At 38.5% G+C, this 26,548-nt stretch overlaps 1 protein-coding gene across 1 annotated transcript; it reads right to left on the reverse strand.

Moving 5' to 3' along the window:
- Positions 1-9,517: 9,517 nt before the first annotated feature.
- Positions 9,518-10,460, reverse strand: LOC112806325 (olfactory receptor OR51C1-like). Its single transcript, XM_073879593.1, is given in 2 exon segments — positions 9,518-10,382; positions 10,384-10,460. Coding segments are annotated over 2 exon segments (942 nt in total).
- Between the last annotated feature and the right edge of the window lie 16,088 nt (positions 10,461-26,548).

Here is a 26,548-nt window from a genome sequence, read left to right on the forward strand (position 1 = left end):
AAGACCTAGCATTTAATCAATATGCTTTCTTCTATCAGTGGCCTGACACCAAAAACCTAGATATCTGGGTAGGATGGATAGGAGATGCAGTTTGACAGAAATTTAAATTTTTTTCAATAGAACTATTACTAATGTACTCTTTAGAAATAAGCAATAAAATATACTAATATAATGGGTATTATATATCTTAATATAAAGTTTTGAAAGCATGAATGACAATGGCTAAAATGAACACCTTGCCCATTACACCAAGCCTCCAAAATTATGCTTAAAACAGTAACTCATATCTTTCTGTCTCATTTTGTTTTCTTAAAGTATATATAATAGTTAAGTTTTGTTTAATTTTCAATTAGACACAGCTCTCTATTATTCTTACATTCAATTTAATCACCATTGATTCATTCTTTCATTTGCTGTCTACTATTGCTAGACAATGTACAATATGATAGGGTGGCAGAGACAAACAAGAAGATATTGTCATAATTAGTAAAATATGTAGATAAGAAAGCAACCAATCAAAATCTGATATACTATGTGATATGTTACAACATATAGATATAAGCAAAAGGATTAATAGAATTTATAAGAACAACATTTAGTCCAACCTGGGAAGATCAGGAAACCATCACAATGTGTTGTTTAAACTGTAAAGTTAAAAACTGGAGAGGTCAGCTTTCAGAATGATAGCATGAAGAGATCTGTGGACACTCTCCCTTAGGGAAACAACCATAAACAGTAAATATTTATATAGACATGGGTATAAACATTTAAATTCTCTGAAAATTACCCTAAGTGCATACAGCAAAAGAAAAACTACTATTCAAGAAAATATATTAAATTACTGTAAGAACAGTAAGAGTCTCGGGGCACCTGGCTAGCTCAATTAAGTGTCCAACTCTTGAGCTCAGCTCAGGTCTGAACTCACACTAGGTGTGGAGCCTACTTTTTAAAAAATAAATTAATTTTTAAAAAAAGAAGACTGGGAGTCGGTGGCACTTGAATCAGAGCCAGCATTCACTCCTCCCTTCCCCCACAGTGCAGTATACTGATAACTCCATTCCAGATAGGTGTAGTCAAGAACACAGGGCTTTGTTCCCTAGCCCCCTCCCCACCCTCATCCCCACCAGCTCTCAGCCTAAGGCTATGATATCTCCCAGAAAGGGCAGACCACCATATTCTTCATTCTTCCCACCTCAGCTCTAGTTGTGGAAGCTAAATTCTAGGTGAGTACAATCAAGAGGTCAGTGGCTGTTTTCATGCACCCAGCCCTACTCATATGGCAGAAGATCTATCCCAGGCATGGGAATCAGAGAATATTGGGGCTTCAATCAGCCTTTCCTTAGCTCTATCATAGGGAACAGAATTCAAGATAAGAGAGGCAAGCTGAAAAGGCCATATGCTATCTTGCCATTCTATGCATGTAAATCAGGGGATTAACTCCAAAGAAGTGTGTTGCAAGGGAATTAAATTATAAATCAATAACAAAAATTTGGAAATTCACAAATATTAGAAAACTAAACAATACACTCCTAATACATGGGCCAAAAAAGAAATCGCAAAAGGAATTAGAAAATACATTGAGATGAATGAAAATAAAGACACAACTTACCAAAACTGTGAGGTGAAGCTAAAGAGTGCTTAGAGGAAAATTTATAGCCATAATGCCTCTATTGAAAAAGAAAATATCTCAAATCAGTTACCTAAACATCCACATTCAAATACTGGGAAAAAAAAAAAAAGAGCAAACTGGTCTTAAATCAACAACAAAAGAAGAAATAATAATAATGATTAGACTACTGGAAATTAATTAGAGTATAAAAAAACAATATACATTAATATACATTTAAAATAAGTCCAGGAGGCAGAGAGAACCCACTTCAACATCAACAAAAATAGGTCAACATCTCAACATATTATAGAGAAGCTTGAAAATTACAAAGATAAATAGAAAATCCTGTAAGCAGCTCAGGACAAGAGGTCCTTAACCTACCTCAGCAATCAGACAATAAGAAGAAATAAAAGTCATCCAAATCAGCAAAGAAGTCAAACTCTCACTCTTCACAGATGACATGATACTCTATGTAGAAAACTTGAAAGACTCCACCAAAAAAATTGCTAGAACTGATGCAGGATTCAGCAAAATCACAGGATACAAAATCAATGCCCAGAAGTCAGCCACTCTGGAAAACAGTAGGTAGGGTCCTCAAAAAGTTAAAAATAGAACCACCCAGCAATTGCACTATCACCCATTTATCCAAAGAATACAAAAATAGTAATTCAAAGGACACATGCATCCCAATGTTTATAGCAGCAATGTCCACAATAGCCAAAATATGGAAGGAGCCCAAATGTTCATCGACAGATGAATGGACAAAGAAGATGTGGTGTGTGTGTATATATATATACACACACACACACATATATATTTGTTATATATACACAATGGAATATTACTCAGCCATCAGAAGGAATAAAATCTGGCCATTTGCAACTATGTGGAGAACTAGAGGGTATTATGCTAAGCAAATAATTCAGTCAGAGAAAAATAAATACCATATGATTTCATTCTTATGTGCAATTTAAGAAACAAAACAGGTGAACATAAGAGAAGGCAAAATAAAAGATAAAAACAGAGAGGAAGACAAACCATAAGAGGCTCTTAACTATAGGGCACAAATAGGGTTGCTGGAGGGGAGGTTGGTGGGGAGATGGGGTAATTGGGTGATGGGCATTAAGAAGAGCACTTGATGTAATGAGCACTGGGTGTTATCTGCAACTGATGAATCACTTAATTCTACCCCTGAAACTAATAATACACTATATGTTAACTAAATTGAATTTAAATTTAAAAAAGACAAAATGGATGAGCCTTAAAAATATTGTGCTAATTGAAAACAGCCAATAACAAAAAACCACATAGTATGTGATTCGATTTATATGAAAAGTCTCAAACAGGCCAATCTACAGAGACAGAAGTGGATTAGTGGTTGCATGGGGCTGGGTGGGATGGAAGGTATGGAGATGAGACTGCAGATAGGGTGTTCCATTTGTGGATTATAAAAATGATCTAAAATTTACTGTAATGATAATTGCAAAACTCAGTGAATATACTAAAAATCATTAAACTTTTACATATTAAATAGGAAAATTGTACTATATATGAATTGCATCACAATAAAACTATTATATTTTACAAAAAGCAAGAAGATTGGAGATTACATAAGGAAGGTGGAGAGAGCACATATGTCCAAACTACTCTCATTCTAGGAAAAGGAGAAAATACATTTGGAATAAAGATTAAATTAATAGTAACCCTGGTATATACGTATAATCAGTGATCTGTAAATTTCAGGAATCCATGAAAGATAGAACAAGGATAAAATAATACTGAGCAATGAAACTGCAGCTCAAAATACATGCAGAATACGTGAAGGAGGCTACTCGAAGGGATGTTCCAAGTTCTGCGGGTTAGACTGGAGAATTCCATTGAAATACTCATTTTACCTCTGTCCCACTGGCCACAACCTGACCTTCTTTGTGCCACATTTTAGGCCACAGAGTAATTTGCCTAAGGGTAGAAAAAATAAATATGAATAGTTCCACCAACATACAGGAGAAATAGAGAATCCATGTGCCCAGATGAAGAACTAGTCATGTATTGTCCCTCCCTTTCCATGACAGGATATGTCATCCCTTCCTCTTGATACTGGATGTGGTAAGTCTATATTATATAAACAATAGCCATAAAAATATGAACAGAATATATTCAATATATGGAAGACTATACAGTGAAATATCTCTAAAGACATCATTTCAGTGGCTATGAATTGACAGAAAATAGTCCCATGTATGTGCACCCACACCTGCAAATACTCACACCTGTGCTAACACACAACATACAGTAGATTAAGTAACAGAATATTAAATCCAGAATATTTTTGGAAGTGTCCCCATATCAGGCTATACATGTAGCATATCTTACAGTACCTTCCCTTATGCCCCAGAAACATGAATGTGGGGGGAAGGGAGGGGAAAGCAAAGCTGCTGACAACTGTCTGCACATGTTAGGGTAAGGTCAGACCACAGCCTCATTTCTTCACCAGTCATAGTCCTTAGGTCCATGAATACTTAGAGATTTCATCTTTATTCAGAAGGAATATACACAGATATGCTAACCCTTTAACAGAAAATGCATAGAAATGTCTGAGGATCCTCTTGGTGGTCAAGAAAAGCTCAGTGTCAGCAAGGCCACACCTAATTATGTGTAGAAAGAGATGGGGAGAGAAGCACAGTCATTGTGCATGCCTCAGAACCCAAAGTGGCCTGCTAAGCATTGTGCATGCTCCTCATGCTTGGGAGCAAGACACAGTAACTTTCCATTTGTGGTGACAGAGATGTCCTAGCATGCTCCAGAACCCTGGGCCACTAATAGTTGTAACCAATGTGGCAGGATTCTGCATCTTTGTAGGTTTGCCAGCCACCCTCTGCAGTGTACTTCGTGTCCATCCCACTTGATTAGCATGGTTTCATCACTGCATCAATATAATGGGCAATGTGATACCCTATGGGATGTCCTATTGCTCCAGGTCTCTTCAGACTATATGAAAGAGGTCTGGAGAGACAACATAGCTCTGGATCAAGACCATGAATGTAAGCAAGATAGTTGATTCTACCACCTTCCCCCCAAAGAACACTGATTTTGATAGTCACCCACAGACAAGAGTAACTTTATGGGAGTCCAGGAGTCCAGTGGAGAAGTTCCACTACACCACTGGAGCAAAAAAAGTGGAAATAGATGCATTGGAAAGGATAAGAATGGTTTCACCTAACCTGCATCACACTATCCCATGATGGCACAACTAAGTGCCAAGACAGATCCCCTCTTCTGCAGGGAAAAGTAAGAGGATAGTGAGAGAGCATCTAGCTTTCCCATCTGTGTAGGATGCTGCCAAAGAGGCCCATGTCTTTCTCAACCCATCCAGAATAGTGAGGTGATCTGCATGATTTAGGGACAGGGAGAGGCTGGGAGCATTGCAGCCAGGGTTTGGAACTCACAGAAGGGATGCGGGTACAGATCCTATTAACCACTTTGTGGATTCTATTGGGAAAACTTCCCACAAGTTAGTGGGGATGCCTTACCTCAGACCCCTTATCTGACCTATGGACACTCTCAGTACTGCATATACCTCACCATACATCCTCTGTGACTAGGTCCCTATATGCATCCCCATGGGTAGACTGTGCAGGCTTTTTGCAGATGGCCAGTGAACACACAAAGAACAATGGATGGACTCTGCAGGATTGGGAGAAAGCACACAAACTGAACTAGAAGCACCATTCTAGAGAAAGTGATGAGAGGCTAGCAGCAGCCAGCCTGTCGCTGCAGGATCAAGAGAAGGTAAATAATCTTGGGACCCTTGGCTAGCTCAGCTGGTAGAGCATACCACTCTTGGTCTCAGGGTCAGAAGTTTTAGCCCCACGCTGGATGTGGAAGCTACTTAAAATTTTTAAAAAAGGCAAAACCACAAACATTGAAAAAAAAAGAGAGAGAAGGCATACAATCTTAAGAATAACTCCCCTCCCCAAGAGGAAACAAAATATGTGAGCAGTAGCATCCAGGCAAAAGATCTGAGTTGCCTCAGAATCCCTAACAAGGCTGACACGTAATTTTCTTAAGACTTGTTTTCTAACATATGATTGATCCCAGAAAATGTTCCCTATGTGTTTGAGAAGATGTATTCTGCTCTACTGGAAAAAATGTTTCATATATGTCAGGTAGGTACATTTGGTGTAACAAATAGTTCAAGTCCAATGTTTCCTGGAAATCGTCAACTAGGTGCATTCCAGAAGATTATATGTAGAAATATGTGGTGAACCGTGGAAGCACTTGCCTGTAATTACTAGATACTTTTGCTATAATCAGCAGTCCAGATTAGAGCAACTAAGACAGCCCCTGTCATGGCTATATCAAACTTAACTGTGTTACATGTATATTACTCCACCATGCTGGCTATGAAAATACTGTATCTCAGCTCTAGAATCACTATTCGTTACTATGCTTTGATATGAAAGCTGGAAATCAGGAAGCACGATTATCACTTGCCGGCTGGTTTCCTGCTATGTTCTGTTAATTGGAATATGCTAAAAGGAAACTGGAAGCTACTGGAAGGATGAGTATCCCAGCATGTTTGCTTGTTATTCCTGTCAATGCCACACAACAATGCCAACATCACTGGTTCCACATTCTAGTTTTATTTTTTCTCCCACACTCCCAGCAAAATCTCATCATCCTTCCTTGGAAGAAACAGAACCAGACACCAGTGGGGTGCTTTTCAGGAATCTGACTCTCAGGTCCCTGAGGGACCTCTTTGCTCCTAAGGCATGAGCTCCAGCTATAAAGTGCCCCTTCACAGCGGTTTCAGTCTTGGATTCTATGTGATCCATTCTCTCAGCTCCTGAGATACTACAACCAGCAGGATAGTACCTTCTCATATGGGTCTGAGTGTCAGCTCTAGGAAGACCTTCCACCAAGCTTCTAGGTTTTCATAACTTCAAACTCCTCTTTGTTCTCACAGACATACGGGTGGAAGTGACATCCTGCAGTTATTACCTCTATTATTTCTGTATTCCTTTTGTGCCTTCAGTCCACCTAAACATGTTTAGCAAGTTCCTTGGATTAAATACTCCCAGTGTTAACCACTGGTATGATTTCTGTCTTCCTAACTAGAGCATGATTAACATACCCACTTCAACATTCCTTGAAGAGAAGGTCCAATAAAGCATCACAAATCAAACCAGATTAAAATCTCTCTGCCTCTGGTTCCTGGTACTTGTGAGATTATATTTGTCAAAAACAAAACAGACTTATTAACCGTTAGACATGACATTAGTACTTCTGAAAAAAAAAACCCATACAGATTGTGTTGAATTAAGAAGAGTTATTTTTCTTTGGAGACATATCTAGCAAGAAGTTGCTGCAGCCAAGGTCGAAGAGGTTAATGCCTTTGTTCTCCTCTATGATTTTGATGGATTCCTATCTCACATTTAGGTCTTTCATCCATTTTGAGTTTATCTTTGTGTGTGGTATAAGAAAATGATCCAGGTTCATTCATCTACATGTGGCTGTGCAATTTTCCCAAAACCATTTGTTGAAGAGAATGTCTTTTTTTCCATTGGATATTCTTTCCTGCTTTGTTGAAGATTAGTTGACCATAGAGTTGAGGGTCCATTTCTGGGTTCTCTATTCTATTCCACTGATCTATGTGTCTGTTTTTGTGCCAGTACCATACTGTCTTGATGATGACAGCTTTGTAATAGAGCTTGAAGTCTGGTATTGTGATGACCCCAGGTTTGGTTTTCTTTTTCAATATTCCTTTGGCTATTCGGGGCCTTTTCTGTTCCCATACAAATTTTAGGATTGTTTGTTCCAGCTCATGAAAAATGCTGGTGGTATTTTGATAGGGATTGAAATGAATGTGTAGATTGCTTTTGGTAGCATAGACATTTTAACAATATTTATTCCTCCAATCCATGAGCCTGGAATGTTTTTCCATCTCTTTGTGTCTTTCTCAATTTTTTTCATAAGTGTGCTATAATTTTTAGAGTACAGATCCTATATCTCATTGGATAGGTTAATTCCTAGGTATTTTATGGTTTTTTGGTACAATTATAGATGGGATCGACTCCTTAACTTCTCTTGCTTCTGTCTCACTGTTAGTGTATAGAAATGCAACTGATTTCTGTGCATTGATTTTATATCCTGCCACATTGCTGAATTCCTGTATGAGTTCTAGAAATTTTGGGGTGGAGTCTTTAGGGTTTTCCACATAAAGTATCATGTCATCTCAAAGAGTAAGAGTTTGACTTCTTCTCTGACAATTTGAATGCCTTTTATTTCTTTTTGTTGTCTGATTGCTGAGGACTTCTACTACTATGTTGAACAACAGTGGTGAGAGTGGGCATCCCTGTTATGTTCCTGACCTTAGGTGAAAAGCTCTCAGTTTTTCCCCATTGAGAATGATATTCACTGTGGGCTTTTCATAGATGGCTTTTTTGATATTGATGTATGTTCCCTCTATCCCTATACTGTGGAGAGTTTTAATCAAGAAAAAGGCAAGAGAAACAAGAATAAAAATGAACTTACTGCAACTTCATCAAGATAAAAAGCTTTCAACAGCAAAGGAAACAGTCAACAAAACTAAAAGACAACCTACAGAATGGGAGAAGATATTTGCAAATGACATATCAGATAAAGGGCTAGCATCCAAGTTCTATAAAGAACTTATCAAACTCAACACCCCAAAAAACAAATAATCCAGTAAAGAAATAGGCAGAAGACATGAACAGACATTTCTCCAAAGAAGATATACAAATGGCCAATGACATAAGAAAAAGTGCTCAGCATCACTTGGCATCAGGGAAATACAAATCAACACTACAATGAGATATCACTTCACACCAGTCAGAATGGCAGGAAACAAATATAAATGTAGTGATCTGAAGGAGTACCTGCACCTCAATGTTTATAGCAGCAATGTCCACAATAGCCAAACTATGGAAAGGATGACCTCTTACCATTTACATCAACATGGATGGAACTGATGGGTATTATGCTGAGCGAAGTAAGTCAGTCAGAGAAAGACAATTATCATATGGTTTCACTCATATGAGGAATATAAGAACCAGCAGAGAGGATCATAGGGGAAGGGAGGGAAAATGGAATGGTAAGTCATCAGAGCAGTAGACCATCCATCAGGGACTCTTAACTATGGGAAAGAAACTGATGGTTGAGGGAGGGGAGGTGGGTTGGGGGATGGGGTAACAGGGTGATGGGCATTAAAGAGGGCACTTGATGTGATGAGCACTGGGTGTTATACAAAACTCATGAATTACTGAACTCTACATCTGAAATTAAAGATGTAATGTATGTTGGCTAATTGAATTTAATTTTTTTAAAAAAGAAGAGTTATTTTTCATAGGCTGCTTATGCTATAAATCTTCCCTGAAGAGCTGGGGGAAAGTAAGAACATTTGATCAAAAAAGTTCAGGTTACTGACAAAGCAGTAAAACATGTATTGAAGATAACACTAGCTATTATATAAAAGGTTATGGAGGTCTGAGGCAGAGAAAAAGTAAAAATATTTGGAACAATTCCATAACCATGGGCAATGCCAATTTCATGTGTCAGATTTAGATGATAAAATTCAGTAACTGGCTATTGTTAACACACTTTTTATTCCTGCCTTCTTCTTTAAAACAAACATTTTGGTTATCCAAGTAAATGAAAACCTTTTATCACAAATGAATAAATGTTAATATCATTGTGGTTGCCTGAGTAAATAATGATAGATAATTGTAGCCTAAATTTTTCTCTTAGCTCATGGTCTTCTTACTTAAAGATAAAGTGATCTTTTGAGATGCTTTTATCCCAAACACAAGTCTCAGCATTTTAACTTCTATGAGGGGCATTTTACTCATCTATACAATAAAAAGGAATAAAAAAAAGTGAAAAACCCATCTATTCCTTTGTTGCACTGGGCTGGAGAACTTTTAGCACAGCTCTGCGTATCTGTTTGGTCTTCACACTATAGATGATGGGGTTCAGCACAGGGGTGATTAGCAGGTAGGCATTGGCAATCAGCGTATGTACGTAAGGTGGAGTCTGTTTCCCAAATCTGTGTACAAAGGACAGACTAATCAACGGAATATAGAATACAGCAACAGCCCCAATATGTGAGACACATGTGCTAAAGGCTTTCTTCCTCTCTTCTGGAGATGCAAAGCTGAGGACAGTCTTAATGATTAAAAAATAGGAAAAAATAATGATGGATTCCACTCCAGCAGTGGTGATCAGGGCTGTCAACCCAACTGCACTGTTGATCCTGGTGTCTGTGCACAAGCGCTTCATTACATCAGGGTGGAAGCAGTCGGAGTGGTGCAGCATGTGGCTGCAGCAGAAGGACAATCATTTAAGCAACACCATAGGAGTCAGTATCAGTGTCCCCCTGGTGATGATTGCTACTCCACTCTGTGCTATTTTAAGGTCGGTTAAGATAGAGGCATATCTAAGAGGACTAGAGATGGCCACAAAACAATCAAAGGCCATGGCCAACAGCACTGAGGATTCCATGACAGTGAAAAGTTGAATGAAAAACATCTGTGACAAGCAGGCATTAAAGCTGATCTCCCTGACGTCGAACCAGAATATACCCAACATGGTAACTAGGGTGGATACGGACAGGCTGAGGTCAGTGGTGGACAGCATGGAGAGGAAATAATGCACGGGTTCGTGGAGGCTGGGCTGGGTGACAATGGCAAAGAGGATCAGGCTGTTTCCCGAGAGGGTGGTTATGTAGAGAAAGCAGAAGGGAATGGAGATCCAAGTGGAAGGCTTCCAGCCCGGGAACACCAGTTAGCAGGAAAATGATGGAAGAGGACGCGGTATTCTGGAAAGTTAACATGTTGAATTCAAACTGCATCCTGCAATGATAAACTGTATTTCTTTAAAATGAATTTGACCTGAAAGTAATTATTTCACCTAGTAAACATTTATAAAGGACAACATCTGTATTATAGAAAGAGTTTATGAAGATTGGTTAAAAAATAAAGGAAGGAAACTAAGATCACATCTAATAAAGAAGCAGAAAACAGGAAATGAACAATTATGTGAGGATACAGAATTTGTATATAAACAAATCTAGCAATGACCATCTTAATTAAAATCATTGTTAAGCAGATCACTTCCTGACTTTACGTGGATACAGTCAATACTTTTCGAAATATGTATATTGGGTTGTATGAAATCTTAGATGAACAACAAACAGTACATGTAGGGATTCTGATATAGTAAATCAAGTAAATTGGCTTCTGAGGTTCCAAAAAGAATGTTCTCTTCATCTCCTGGATATGTTTTTTGAAGTAGGTTGAATATCTCCAGTCATAATAGCCTACATTCGTTGAGCCCCTACTATCTGGTAGCTGTTAGTAGTTGTAATAATATCCTGTATGGACATACAGTTTATTTGTAGTATCATAACTTGAACTGTATCTAATTAACTTTCATATCACATAACTAGCATAAGCCATCAAGATAATTACAAACAGAACTATTTGAGTACAGAAGGTCTCAAAGGTAAGTATTAGGGGCGCCTGGGTGGCTCGGTCAGTTAAGTGGCTGCCTTTGGCTCAGGTCATGATCCCAGGGTCCTGGGATTGAGCCCCACGTTGGGCTCCCTGCTGAGCTCCCTGCTTGCTTCTCCCTCTCCCTCTACCTCCTCTCTGCCTACTTGTGCTTTCTATCTCTCTATCAAATAAATAAATAAAATCTAAGGGGCACGCCTGGGTGGCTCAGTCATTAAGCATCTGCCTTCGGCTCAGGTCATGATCAGAGGGTCCTGGGATTGAGCCCCACATCAGGCTCCCTGCTCCGTGGGAAGCCTGCTTCTCCCTCTCCTGCTCCCCCTACTTGTGTTCCTTCTCTCGCTGTGTCTCTCTCTGTCAAATAAATAAATAAAATCTTTAAAAAAATAAATAATAAAATAAAATCTTTAAAAAAGGTATTATGGATACCTGGATGTTATAAATTTTTATTTGACATCCCAAATCAATTTTTTAGGACTGCATATTCTACATGCTGATGCATTCACAACATGGACTGATATATATATTGGCTAAGTTACTCACATGATAAGTTCCTAAATTATGTGTGCCCTGAATTTCTCCATCTCTAAAGTAATAATAACACACATACCCCATAGAATTATTATAAGAATTAAATTAGTTAATGTATATGAAAAACTCAGGGGGTATTTCACTGTGATATAAAAGTCACCTAGTACCAGCTATTATATTTTTAAAAATTAAATTTAAAATATTATATAATCATTTCTTTTCCTTCCTCTCCCACATCTATTTGCATGCCACTCCCCCTTAGTCATGGGTCTTATTGTCTGAGCTGAGACAAAAGATGAAAATATTATCTAAGTCTGATTTTGGCAATGACTGCTGGTTAATAACTTCTTCATATTCTTCATATTCCCTTCTTCCTCCACAGCTAAGATTCTCTTCTTCATTCTTACATGATTCAGAAGAAGAAGAACTCTTGCTCACTTCCAAAGACAACCCTACCTACTATGTTGCCTCTAAATCAATTCTAGATATTTGTATAGTTTAACATTAAATTACTGAATGCATTCTGAAAACCAATAGAGGGATACAGAACCAAATTAAACATGGCACCTGCCATCAAGGATACTTAAAAAAGGATAAGATACTTAGAAAAACAAAAATGTAAATGAGCAAATAAAATGCCATGTGATATATAAAATAATGAGTTTGTGTTTAAAATACACAGGTTGACTATATTAGAACATCATGTGGGGGAAAGGTCAAGAGAGGCTTCCTTGAGCACATGAAGAACACTTGTGCAGGGATGATAAGTAAAAATCACCATGACAGTATCCTAAGCATGTCCAAGTGTCATTTCAGATATCTTAGAAATGTCATGAAGATCTGAGATACAAAGTGCTAAAAGTGTTTAAAGGTAGCAAGAATCCAGTACAGAATTATTTTATCACCATCAAAGGGTAAGGAATTTGGATTTTTTCTAAACACTGAAAAAATAAAAAATACATAGATGTCTTTCTGCCCTGTGAAATAACCCCACCAATTTTCCTTCTTTATTAAAATGTGTTTATTTTCATTTGTGCCATTACCACAGTCTATAAATATTTCAACTTCTTTCTCAACCTAATCATAACATGGCCTCTTTCCTGTTGCACATATCTCCTTCCCTTTACCAACAACTTACTGAACATTTGTCTATCCTCATTTCTCTCTTAAATGGTTCACACCTATCACTGAAATTTGCTTTTTCTTGGACTGAAGCATACTCTGTTGCATTCTATTGCTGCATAAAAACCTAGCACAGTCATGGTTCGAAACAAGACATTCATTACCTCACATTTCAGCAAGTCAGACATCTGAGCAGAGCATCAGCGCGATCTCTGCTCAGGGTCTCACAAGGCTAAAATCTGGCTTTCAGCCAGGACTGTGCTCATCCAGAGGTCAGGGTCCCTTCCAGAGCCATCCAGGCTGTTGGCAGCATTGCATTCCTTGTGGCATAGAATTGAGGTCTCCTCTTCCTGGCTGGCCGTGGACTGGAGGTTGCTCTCAGCTCCCAGAGACTGCCGTCCACCCAGTCATGTGGACCTCTCACCACATGACAGGGGCCAACTTCCAATCCAGCAGAGGAATCTCTCTGCTGCTTCTTGTCTCTTTTAAAGGCTCACATGATTGGGGCAGGCCCAGCAGAATAAACCCCCTTTTGATCAACTCAACATCAAGTCATCACAAACCCTACTGACATCTGCAAAGTCTCTTTGCCATATACACAACGCAACACATCCCATCACATTCAGAGGCCCACTCACACTCAAGGGGTGGGTTGCATACTGCACTGTACTCATAGAGGACAGCCATCGTGAGGGCCCTTTTAGAATGCTGCCTACCACAACTGTCTAGGCCAGCCAATCTACAAACCTTTATGGGTTTGACTTCTAAAATGTCCTTTGACTGACCAACCTTACCCTCCACTTCTATCACCTCTATTGTAATAACAGTCTCATTAGTTTTTGCAGGAACTACAGCAATTTTCTCATATGTAATTTCCCTGCCCTGAGTTTCAAGTGTTTACATACTTTCTCCATATTGATGCCAGCATGATCTCTCAAAAATACATCTTCATACAGAGGCCTTCATTGCCTTCAGCATGAAGTCAAAACTCTTTCCCCCTTTATTACAGCAGTCAAGGATCTTCCCAATCTGACTGAAATCTACTTTTCCTGCTGCCCAACCTCTTTCCTACCCAAGGGACCTTTTGATATGATCAGCCTGGACCTTTCCTACTTCACCAAACTACCAAATATAGCAAGTTATTTCACAGGGCTGTGCTTTGTTTAATTCATATACCTCCCACTCTTCTTTGAGTGAGCCTAAATTCTTTAGACATGTTGTTTGCTCCATGGATCCATTCATAAATTCAACATTAGTATATTATCTTTAGGAAGCATTTTGTGGCATCACTTTCTCTACGTCAAGGCAGAAATAATTACTTATTCCTCTGGAGTAACATTCTTTTTTATTTATACATCTAGAATAGCATTAATTCCATTGCATGATCATAAGTTATCTGAAAATATGCCTCTCCAACTGAAATCAGCTACTGGCAGGTAGACCATTGCTTTTCATCATTATATTCCTGTTACCATGCCCTGTATTGTGCAGTGTGGGAAATCAATAGGTATTTTTTGATAAAATTAAATCCAAGAGTTGTAAACCGACAAGGGATTCTGGAAATATATCAGGATCTCAACACATTACAGCCTTGTGCATTTAATTTAGGTTGTGTGGCCTCAGATTACACAGGTGACTATTGGAAGAATCTCAGTGAACTCTTTTAGTCCTATAAAATGAGGTGTGTGTGTGTGTGTGTGTGTGTGTGTGTGTGTGTGTTGGGTTTTTTTTAATGAAAGACTTGTGCTACTATTTTAGGGTAACTTTCGATGTGCCTCCCTCATTTCTTGATAGTAATTCTCTCTTATACGAAAACAATATTCCAGTCCCATTGTAAGAGCATTCTGCAGGTCCTGTGCAGGACTACCTTGAGTTAACTCTCTCCTCTAATTACAGAAAGTCACTAATATGGTTGCAGGGTAAGGCAAATATAGTTTTAAATGTTGGCTCTGAATCAGAGAAAGACATGTTATCATATGACCTCACTGATATGAGGAATTCTTAATCTCAGGAAACAAACTGAGGGTTGCTGGAGTGGTGGGGGGGGTGGGAGGGATGGGGTGGCTGGGTGATAGACATTGGGGAGGGTAGGTGCTATGGTGAGCACTGTAAAGTGTGCAAGACTGTTGGATCACAGATCTGTACCTCTGAAGCAAATAATACATTATATGTTAAAAAAAAAAAAAGAAGAAGAAGATAGCAGGAGGGGAAGAATGAAGGGGGGGAAATCGGAGGGGGAGATGAACCATGAGAGACTATGGACTCTGAAAAGCAAACTGGGGTTTCTAGAGGGGAGGGGGTGGGAGGATGGGTTGGCCTGGTGATGGGTATTAAAGAGGGCACATTCTGCGTGGACCACTGGGTGTTATATGCAAACAATGAATCATGGAACACGACATCAAAAACTAATGATGTAATGTATGGTGACTAACATAACATAATAAAAAAAAAAAAAATGTTGGCTCTGCCACCAGCTAGCTGAGGTTCTCCAAAGAAGCACTTCATATTAGGTTCTATCTCTGTAAAATTAAGTTTACCAACAGCATTAACTGTAAAGATTAAGTGAAATAGCATTTGTGAAGGATTTAACGTGCTAACTAGTATATGGGAAACATTTAACAATGGTAATGGGGATGAGAAAGGTGAATAGGGATGGGGTGGTGGGTGGTGACAGCTGTTCAATGATTTTGAAATGCAGAACAACTAACCAGAAAACTCACAATTGCAAGGACATGCCAACAACCTGCTCCAAGCACCAAGGTATGTGGTCCACAGATCGACTGAACCCCATCAGTCAGAATATAATGTACCTGAATACAGATTTCAGCAAAAAACTTTTCATAGTTTTCCTGAGAAGCCCAGGAGAGCTTTTTGCAATGAATTAGATCTTCCTTGTTCTGAAGGAAACCAGTGTGTGTAAAGCTTGCTGTTTTCCCTGAATTCAGCAGTTTTACTTACAAAGTATGGAGCTTGTTCTTTCCTGCCCCGTTTGCCAGAAAAGGGCTTGAGGAGCTGTGGAGGCTTTCTCCTCAGGGATAGATAGCGTATATAAGGAGCCATGACTCAGGCTGCATGAAATCTCCTAATCAGAAAACCCCTGGTGGACTTCTCTGTGGCCCCTAGAGTATAGTTTCCCAAGCGTTCATTCTACCTCATGACTTCCCTCCCTTTCTACTTTACTACACTTACTTTTGTCATTTCCATGCAGGGACTAGTATTATAGAGCCTTGACCTTGTATCATGGTAAAATTTTGCTAAAAGTAAATTTGTGAGTAAAAATTCCAAAACAAAACACCTGCTCTATGTACAAGCTCACTCCTGTCCCTACCTTACCTCCACACCCAGAAGATGAATGGATCTTCCTCTAATATCAGTTGTGTGAATCTTGTACATTTTTAAGAGACCTCTTCATTCATGGGGGGAGAAAAGCTCCATTGATTCTTTCATAGAACACTTTAAGTATCCATCGCATTCCAGGATTTTGTTACTGATAATACAGAAAATAGGACAGAGTCACTTTCCCCAGGGCTCACAAGCTAGTGAGGAAAGAGGCATCAAACTCACTGATTACAACAGGGCATAATTACAATGAGACCACAGAAGAAAGAGAATGTATTATCCAAGTCAGCACCCGGTCTGATGGAGACATGGGAGAAGAGAACACTGGAAAACCAGGAGTAACATGGTCAGCACGTCTGGAACCCTGTGTACAAATGAGAGAGCAGGTGGCAAGTACAGCTAAATAGGGAGGCAGAATCTATGCCACAGAAGATCTTACAGGCATTCTAAAGCCTTGAAGTCTAAATAACGTAATAGAAATTGCACAGAATGGAATTTAACCTTTCTCCTTTCCTAGAAAAAGGCATTTCTACATCCTTGAGAAGCAACTGAAGATTTCAGGCATCTTGTTTGAGGCTACATAATATATTGCAGTTCCCTGTTTGGTACAATATCAACCTGAATGATACAAATCTTAAATTTTACATGTAAGCCACAATACATCAGTTATAGTGAAATATCAATTAGAAACATTCTCAAACAGAACCTCAATGAGCTCATGTGGTTTTGGCAGAACACTCAATCACTTACTCTTTCAAATAGTCTGGTTCATCTGATGAAGATCAGATGAACCAGATTATTATTTTCAACATTGGCTCAGATAGTCATGAGCAAGCATTGTTTCATAAGTCTATAAACAAAAGAAAAATCTGAAAATACATGGACCTCTGTGTTTGATGATGTTGAATTCACAGGAAAGCACAGCTAAAAAGGAGTGAAAAGTATTGCCTGTAAGATTAAAAAAGAAAAAAGTATACTTAGGTATTTTTCTGTGAATTATATCACTTTATAAAGAAGGAAAAGAAATATACTTTAAATTTTATTAGTATACATATAACTCTTGCATGCAAAATGATATGTAATTTCTTATTGAAGCATAAGTCAACATTGTTGCTTTCCTAAAAACATTCTCTAATACATTTATGTTTTTAAAATTTGAACTTATGGTTTCCCAATTTACATTCCCACAAACAGTGCACTGAGGAGCAGGGTGCCTTGTCTCCACATCCTCACAAACACTTGTTGTTTCTTGTTTTCTGATTTTAGCCATTCTAACAGGTATGAGGTGATATCTCATTGTGGTTTCGATTTGCATTTCCCTGATGATGAGTGATGTTGAGCATTTTTTCATGGGTCTGTTGGTCATTTGGATGTCTTCTTTGGAAAGATGTCTATTCAGGTCCCCCACCCATTTTTTAATCAGATTGTTTGGAAAATAGTATTTAGGTTCCTCAAAAAGTTAGAAATAGAAATAACATGATTCAATAACTCCATTATTGGGTATCTACCCAGAGAAAATGAAAACACTAATTTGAAAAGATATATGCACCCCTATGTTTATTGTAGCATTATTTACAATAGCCAAGATATGGACGCAACCTAAGTGTCCATCAATAGATGAATGGATAAGGAAAATGCAGTATGTACACACACTAAAATATTACACAGCCTTAAAAAAGGTTGAGATCATGCCATTTGAGATGACATGGATGAACCTAGAGAGTTTTCTGTTAAGTGAAATAAGTCAGACTGAGAAAGGTAAATACCATATGATTCTACTCATAAATGGAATCTAAAAAAAAAACCAAATGAATAAACAAAAAGCAGAAGCAGACTTATAAATGCAGAGAACAAACTGATGGTTGGCAGAGGGGCAGAGGAGTGGGGAATTGGAATAATGGGTGAGGGGGAGAGAGAGATACAGACTTCCAGCTATGGAATGAGTAAGTCACGGGAATAAAAGGCACAGCATAAGGAATACAATCAGTAATATTGCAATAGCGATGTAACAGGAGAGATGGTGGCTATACTTGTGGTGAACATAGCATAATGTATAAACTTGTCAAATCACTAACTGTACACCTGAAACTAATGTAATATTGTGTCAACTATACTCAAAGAAAAAAATATATATGTTTCCTCATCTTCAAAGTTCTCCATTTTCAAAACTTTTCCTGAGAATCCATGAAATTTGAATCTCTTATGTTCATACTTTCTATACTGATTCTTGTCCTAAGTTTCCTGACACCCTAATTTTAATCTACAGAAATAATGCTTGGTTTTTAAGGTATACGCTCCTCTTTTATTCATTCATGTATGTATTCACTCAACAAGTATTTAAATATCTACAAAATGTCAGTGAGTGCAGTGGACAGAATTAGAATTAGATCTGGTACTCTAAGAAGAGACATCTGTCCATAACTCTGGGAAGGAATATATCTAAGTGTAAGTCAACTTGATGAGTTTCATTCTGTTATATGAACAGGCAGTGGCTTTGGCTAGAGTGGGAATAATTCATTACATTAAGACAGCCTTTGAAGAGAAGAAAAGAGAAAAAAGTTCAATAAAAAAATTAATGGTTAGAAAATTTGAATTGAGGGGCAATGTATAACGAAATAAAATCCATGAGTTTTGTGTCAATGCTTGGACCTCAGTTGGAAGACAAACCTGACTTTTTCACCTGTGACCTCCATGCAAGAACTAGAGTATGTACTTACCTTTACTTTCCCTACAAAGGGACTCCTGCCTTGATAATAAGGCTTATGAGTTGTCTAACTGATGTTCTGGTTTAAAGTCACAGGAACAGTGAAAAGGAGGTCAGAAGAAAGAGCACTGGAGAATAGCAGTATTTTCAAAAAAGACAGTAGCAGTAGCAGCACCTAGTGATGGGACTGCAGAGGCATGCCACTAAGGGAAAATAACCCCCAGGTAAGAAAACACAAGGCTCTCATCAGTTTTTCTCAGACCTCTGATCTCAGAGCCAGGAAAAATGCCTGGCAAAACAGTTTCTAAGAGTATCTGTTCAATGAATGAATTCATTGTATCTGATAACAGTAATAGGCCCTTAGACACTTAATATCAGGCATATATTGTGATTCCTGACTGCCCCTTCGAATTATGAATAAAGTTCATAACCATATGGGCATATATTAAAACAGGAGATCAGCTAACATTTTTCTGATTAATCTGGTATTTATCTGGGCGCCTGGGTGGCTCAGTTGGTTAAGCGACTGCCTTCGGCTCAGGTCATGATCCTGGAGTCCCGGGATCGAGTCCCACATCGGGCTGCCTGCTTCTCCCTCTGCCCTCTTCCCTCTCGTGCTCTCTCTCTCTCTCATTCTCTCTCTCTCAAATAAATAAATAAAATCTTTAAAAAAAAAATCTGGTATTTATCCTTGGTACTATGACTTTGCTCAAAGACAGACCCGGTGATAAAAATAAATTTTTCTATGTGAAGTTGTAAGGACCTTAAATCATATCCTCTTTATTTTGAAGATGAGGAAACAGGGTCTCAAGTTAATGCTCTTTTTATTATAGTTAAATAAATTAAGAGACCCCAATGGATTATCTGAATATCCAAACTAGTCTTCTATGTAATACCAATAGTGATAATGTATTAAATGCCTACTATGTAACAAACAATTTACTTCATTGTATTTCTTTCTCTGAATCCTCTTTCCACTCCTTTGCATGCTTCTAAAGGTCTCTTTTTGAAAGGGAAACAGAGTAGGACTATTCTAATGCAGGAAACCCCATTAGTAAAGCTTGTGGGAAAAGAATAACTTTTTTTTTAATTCTATGAGTATTAACCCCTCTTGGGTCTTCTTGCACTAAAACTAATGAGCAAATATTAAATAACTATTCATGGAAAGATATACTTAAATGTCTCTTTCTTCCCAATGGAGAATTCTTCCAAGACAAGACAAGGGCTTGTATGACTTACACATCCTTGTAACCAGGCTACCAAGAACATATAACTGCCCCCACTACAAAGTTTTGCATCCATCACTCTCACAAAATGCACTGGGTCTTATGAGCTCCTTTTTACACTTGAGAAAACTGAAGCTAAGATTAGAAAACCAAGGCTCAGAGGGATCATTTGCTTTCTCACATTTATCCAACATGACAATGGCAAATCCAAGAATTAAACTCTGTTCTGACTTCAAATTCTGTTTTGCCACTACTTATTTAAAAGGAATTTAATTTGGGGGCACCTGGGTGGCTCAGTCATTAAGCGTCTGCCTTCGGCTCAGGTCATGATCCCAGGGTCCTGGGATCAAGCCCCACATTAGGCTACCAGCTCAGTGGGAGGCCTGCTTCTCCCTCTCCCACTCCCCCTGCTTGTGTTCCTGCTCTCACTACCTCTCTCTCTGTCAAATAAATAAATAAAATCTTTAAAAAATAAAAATAAAAAATAAAAGGAATTCAATTTTTAAAATATGTTGAATGCTCATAACTTCATGACTTTAATGTACATTTTATTACATTGTTTTTATATTGATATAATACATGAGTATATATAACATATGAATTAGTTGAATATGTACTACCAAGTTCACCAATTTTCTCTGACCTGTTGGTTTCATAAACTATCTGAAGATTGCACAGTTCTTGATGTATTCAGAAAAGATTTCAATACACTAAAACACTGACCTCATGCAAAGAAGAAATCTTGAGTCTGGAAAGGTAGGTCATTTGGTCCTATGCCCTGCTCTTTGAAGAGTCATCCCAGGTGGCAGCAGAGAATCTTTTAAAGCCAGAGAGAGAGAGAGATTATCTCAACCTCACAAACTTATGGGCAGAAAGATCCTTCTGTCCTAAGGCTAGGGAAACACTCCCTGATCAGTCCTGTCCCCTTAAACCAACACCAAAGTTCTCTTTTGCCAAGAAAACTCATAGAGAATACTCAGGTATCAGCTCTCAGAAAAGCAGCCTTTATAAGGGGCCCAGAAGTTGCCTGGTAAGAGCCATTTTCCCAAAAGAGAATCAAACTCCTAGGAGAGAACTCTACGCACCTGTGTCCCACTAACCCTTTGTGCCCTGAAAAACAGACCATGAAGGGCAATTTCTGTGCAGTCTAGCTTCACTCTTACTGCACCAAAGAAAAATCCTGGAGATTCCAGGGGTCTAGTCTCATTCAAGAGCTTTCTGACCCCTGAACAGCTAGCTGTAAAGTTTATAAAGGAAAGCTTTGCACAGGGTAAAAGTAAGAGAGAAGCAGCATTTAATGGATCACCCATGAGTTTGCTCACCAGGCATTTGCCAGTGTCACAGAAATCATGACATTGAACCAGGTAGGAAAGGAGTTGCTGAATAAATACATTCACTGAGGCTAATGCAATAGTATTTGGTTCAGAGCCCATGACTGTCCCTGGGCATTCAGAATATCTTGGGAGTGTTGCTAACTTGTACACAGGCATACAAAATGATAACTTAAAAGAAAGTGATTCAGCAAACAAGCATATGAAAAGATGTTCTGCATCATATGTCATCAGGGCAATGCAAATTAAAACAATAATGACTTTAGAATGGCCAAAATCCAGAACATTGACAACACTGCCAAATCCTGGCAAGGAAGTGGAGCAACAAGAACTCCCATTTATTGCTGGTGGAAATGCAAAATGGTACAGACACCTAAGAAGACAGTCTGGAAGTTTCTTATAAAACTAAACATATTCTTACCATACAATCCAGCAATTGCATTCCTTATATACATACCCAAAGGAGTTGAAAACATATCTACACAAAAAATGCACACGGATATTTACAGTAGCTTTTATTCATAATTGTCAGAATTTGGGAGCAACCAGGATGTCCTTGAGTAGGTGTGGATAAATAAAGTATGATATAACCACAAAATGGAATATTTTCAGTACTAAAAAGAAATTAGTTATTAAGCCATGAAAAGTCAGGAAGTAAACCTAAATGCATATTATTAAGTGAAAGAAGCCAGTCAGAAAAGGCAACATATTGTATAATTCCAACTATGTAACATTCTGGAAAAGGCAAACTATGCAGACAGTAAAATGATCAGTGGCTTGCCTGGGGCTAGGGAAGAGTCCTTGAGGAATTAATAGGCAGCACATTAAGGATTTTTAGGGCAATGAAAATACTCCATGTGATACTATATAATGGTGAATACACGGTCATTATAAATTTGTCCAAACCCATGGAATGCACAACACCAAGAGTGAACCCTAATGTAAACTATGGACTTCGAGTGATAATGATGTGTCAGTGAAGGTTCATCAATTGTGAGAAATGAAACACTCTGGTAGGGGATGTTGGTAATGGTGGGATGCTATGGATATGTGAGCACAGGCGATATATGGGAAATCTCTGTCCCTTCCACTCAATTTGCTGTGAACCTAAACTTCTTTGAAGAACTGTGTGTTATATACAACTGATAAATTATTGAACACTACATCTGAAACTAATGATGTACTATACATTGGTTAACTGAATTTAAGTTAAAAAAATTTTTAAAAAGAATAGTCTAGGGGCACCTGGGTGGCTCAGTCATTAAGCATCTGCCTTCAGCTCAGGTCATGATCCCAGGGTCCTGGGATTGAGCCCCGCATCGGGCTCCCTGTTCAGTGGGAACCCTGCTTCTCTCTCTCCCACTCCCCTTGCTTCTGTTCCCTCTCTCGCTGTGTCTCTCTCTGTCAAATAAATAAATCAAATCTTTAAAAAAAAATAGTCTAGCAAAAACAAAAAACAAAAAGTAACTAAAAAAGAACACAAAATCTTGTGAGTCCCTTGTATGTCCCTTGCAATCTTACAAAGGCACTAGAGTGCTCTGATAACTGGTCTAAAACTGACCCTAATACATTCAGCTCTGTGGTGGAGACATTAACCATGTTTGGCAGACAGCTTCTGTTAAAAATGTGGATACTCATAAGTAGCCTCCAACCTTTGGCCATTAATATAACCTTACACAATTACTGGCAAATTGAGAGGGTTGGTAGTTTCAAGAACAGTAACTAATTAAACATACTTCTTGGCATAAAAAGCTATGCACCAAGAGGACATTGCCTTGCAAAGATCTGCTATACAGAAAAAGAGAATGATTTATTGTGATTAGCATTGCTGCAGAGGCCTTAATTATCCTGTTTAATTTTTTTTTTCTTCTGTCACAAGATTCTAGATCCCCAGGAAAGTCTGGAAAGACACAGTTCATTCCAGGAGTTCGTCCAAAACCTGATAAAGTATGCTATCCATTTAGGATCTTCGGGACTAATAGAAAAATAGTCTTCCCACAGAAAGCACTTCAACAGATGGGGTAAACATTTTCACAGCCCTGGGTAAGGTTGCCATGAAACGACTGAGACTCAGGGGAAGAAAATGCACAATTCAAACAGATGTTTCCAAGATACAGAAGCAAAGGGGGATGCCCAGGCAATTACAGGGATATATATGTGAAAATCTTGCTAGCCATGCTAAGCATTCCAATCTAAAGAGCACTGGTCCATGAGCAGGGCTGCAGGAGATGGTATATTGTTAGGAGAACATCTGGTTCTTTTCCAGTGCAAACTGAGGGATTTAAACCATTCAATAACCCAAGTTTAATGATTAGTGGACACACAAACAAAGGGCATAATAACCAATGTTCATTCTGTTGACAGAGTGTCTCTTCTAATTGGCCTGTCCCAGGGCTTGAATATTTTGAATACCTTCTCTGCACTCACCTATCCATTTAGAGTTAACAAGCATTGGTTAAAATCAAAGTATTTAGAACCAGCCCAGGCTCCAAAGCTCAGCTCTGTCACCAAAAGTGTGACCTTGGGCCAATTATGTAACCACTTCACTTGCATTTCTTCATTTTTACATGGGGAAAATAATTATATCTGCCTCATAGATGTACTTTTCATAATAAACTAAGTGACCCAGTATCAATCCATAGAAAAGTCAGCACAATACACTTTGTACTCATTCATAATAGGTTATTAACAACTGTTAATATTTATTGTTATTGCTTGCCATTACAATTATTTTTTTTCATTAAGATAGCGATCTTAATAAATTATTGTTTAGTGACTGACATGTATCAGATACTATGCTCCAGATATCAAGAAGAAAAGGTATAGTCTCTACCCGCAAGAAGATCACGTTTCTGACAGGTAAGAGAGCCACCATAGTAAAACAAATCTGATTAGGACATCACCCTGCTTCCAATCCTTTGGCTTCTCAGTTCCCTGAGGAATCTGCTTTGCAGCCCTTTTGGCTCTAACCTAAAAGCACTGTCTTTCCACTCTCTCTGCTTAACCCTGTTGAATTTATCTTCAACTCCCTAAATGAAGCAAGAGAAAACTAAAGGGGGGGAAATCAGAGGGGGAGACGAACCATAGAGACTCTGGACTCCAGGAAACAAACTGAGGGTGTCAGGGGGTGGGGGAATGGGTTAGCCCAGTGACGGGTATTAAGAAGGGCACGTGTTGCAATGAGCACTGGGTGTTATCCACAATGAATCATGGAACACCACATCAAAAACAAATGATGTGGGCGCCTGGGTGGCTCAGTTGGTTAAGCGACTGCCTTCGGCTCAGGTCATGATCCTGGAGTCCCTGGATCGAGTCCCGCATCGGGCTCCCCGCTCGGCGGGGAGTCTGCTTCTCCCTCTGACCCTCCCCCCTCTCATGTGCTCTCTCTCTCTCATTCTCTCTGTCTCAAATAAATAAATAAAATCTTTAAAAAAAAAAAAAAACAAATGATGTGACTAACATAACATAATAAAAAAAAAGATTTTATTTTTTACTGACATAAAGCTTACATTATATTAAAATTAAAATAACTTGTTCTAAGATTTTATGATTTGAAAATTAAAGATAAATTAATGGAAGCTGAATATTGTGGAGTGTTTTATTTTCCTCTGTTTTTGTTTTGTTTTGTGTTTGTGTTTGTTTTTTAGCTCTCTTGTGTTACAGTTCCCCCATAGTATGTTCAGGGTGCCTATGGAATAAAACACCACAGCTGCTGCCCATGCCCGCAACATTTCCCTAACCTTTATCAGCTCCTCACCCTACCCTCTATGTTACTATTCTCATCCCTAACTCCCTTCAGGAGGTCCTTATTTCCTCAGATCTCACTTTAGCAGTTATATTTGGTGAGCCTCCCTTGACCATATAGGGCAAGGTCTCAACATCCATTTGATCTACATCGGTGCTTCTCAAACTTGAATGTCACATAAGTCCCTTAGGTATCTTGCAAAAATGCAGATGATGACTCAGTATATCTGATAGTCTACATTTCTCACAAGCTTCCATGTGATGCCAATACTATTGGTTTTTTAATAGCAGAAATCTTTTTTTAAAAAAAGATTTTATTTATTTATTTGAGAGACAGAGAGAATGAGAGATAGAGAGCACGAGAGGGAAGAGGGTCAGAGGGAGAAGCAGACTCCCTGCCGAGCAGGGAGCCCGATGCGGGACTCGATCCGGGGACTCCAGGATCATGACCTGAGCCGAAGGCAGTCGCTTAACCAACTGAGTCACCCAGGAGCCCTAGTAGCAGAAATCTACTAATTTTCCTCCTTTAAAGTAACTATAACACAGTACTGTAATTTCCCACATACTTAATTTTATCCTCCACTAAACTCTGTAACATCTGGGGCAATATCCATTGTGTTCACTGTTATTACACCCTCAAATCTTACTCAGTAACAGACGTATAGTATGCATACAATACTTTTGTAATGATAAATGAATGCATGAAGAATGTTGATGGAAGCATGTATAAGACATGGGGAGAGCAGAGAGGAATGGGATAAATAGGAATATTAGGAATAGCCAGAAGGAGATGATAGAGAGAGGAAAGGAAGAGCTACATTTCTTTATCCACTAAAATTGAGTGGTTAATGTTGGCCAAATGAATAGGGTAGAACTACTGGTAATTCAACATGACTGAATCCAGGAGAAGAGAAAGAGACTGTCACCAGACCCTGGAGGGCCAGTAGGAGTTGCAGGACCTTAGTTATTTTTTGTAAATAGCAAATAGATTGTTTCTAAACACAGTTACTGAGGCAGGAACCAGGTTTTGTTGTTATTGTTATTCTTTGCTTGCTTTTAGGTTTGCTTCTACAATTTGGATATATTAACCCTCGATTATCTGATTTGCCTCTTGCTCCTGTCTCAGACTGTTTCTTTCAGAATCTACACTATTTACTCCCTTAGAAAACTCTCAGTCCTGAATTCTGTTTTCCCATTTCCTGATTCAAGATGACTATCCACATCAGCTGCTCCCTGTGTGAATTTTAAAGGTCTTAGCCTATGACCAGATAAAATACTTATTTCTGTGTCATTGAGAATTTTTGTTACCTACATGTTTCACTACTGTGGATAATACTGCAATAAATGTTCCTCTATATAAAATGTGGCCTGTATCTCTATTTTTTCCTCTGGATAAATTTCTAGAAATAGAA

The sequence above is a fragment of the Callorhinus ursinus genome, unplaced genomic scaffold (assembly GCF_003265705.2).
Source record: "Callorhinus ursinus isolate GAN/ISIS: 27379988/994484 unplaced genomic scaffold, GSC_fseal_2.0 scaffold35, whole genome shotgun sequence".
NCBI classification, from domain to species: Eukaryota; Metazoa; Chordata; class Mammalia; order Carnivora; family Otariidae; genus Callorhinus; species Callorhinus ursinus.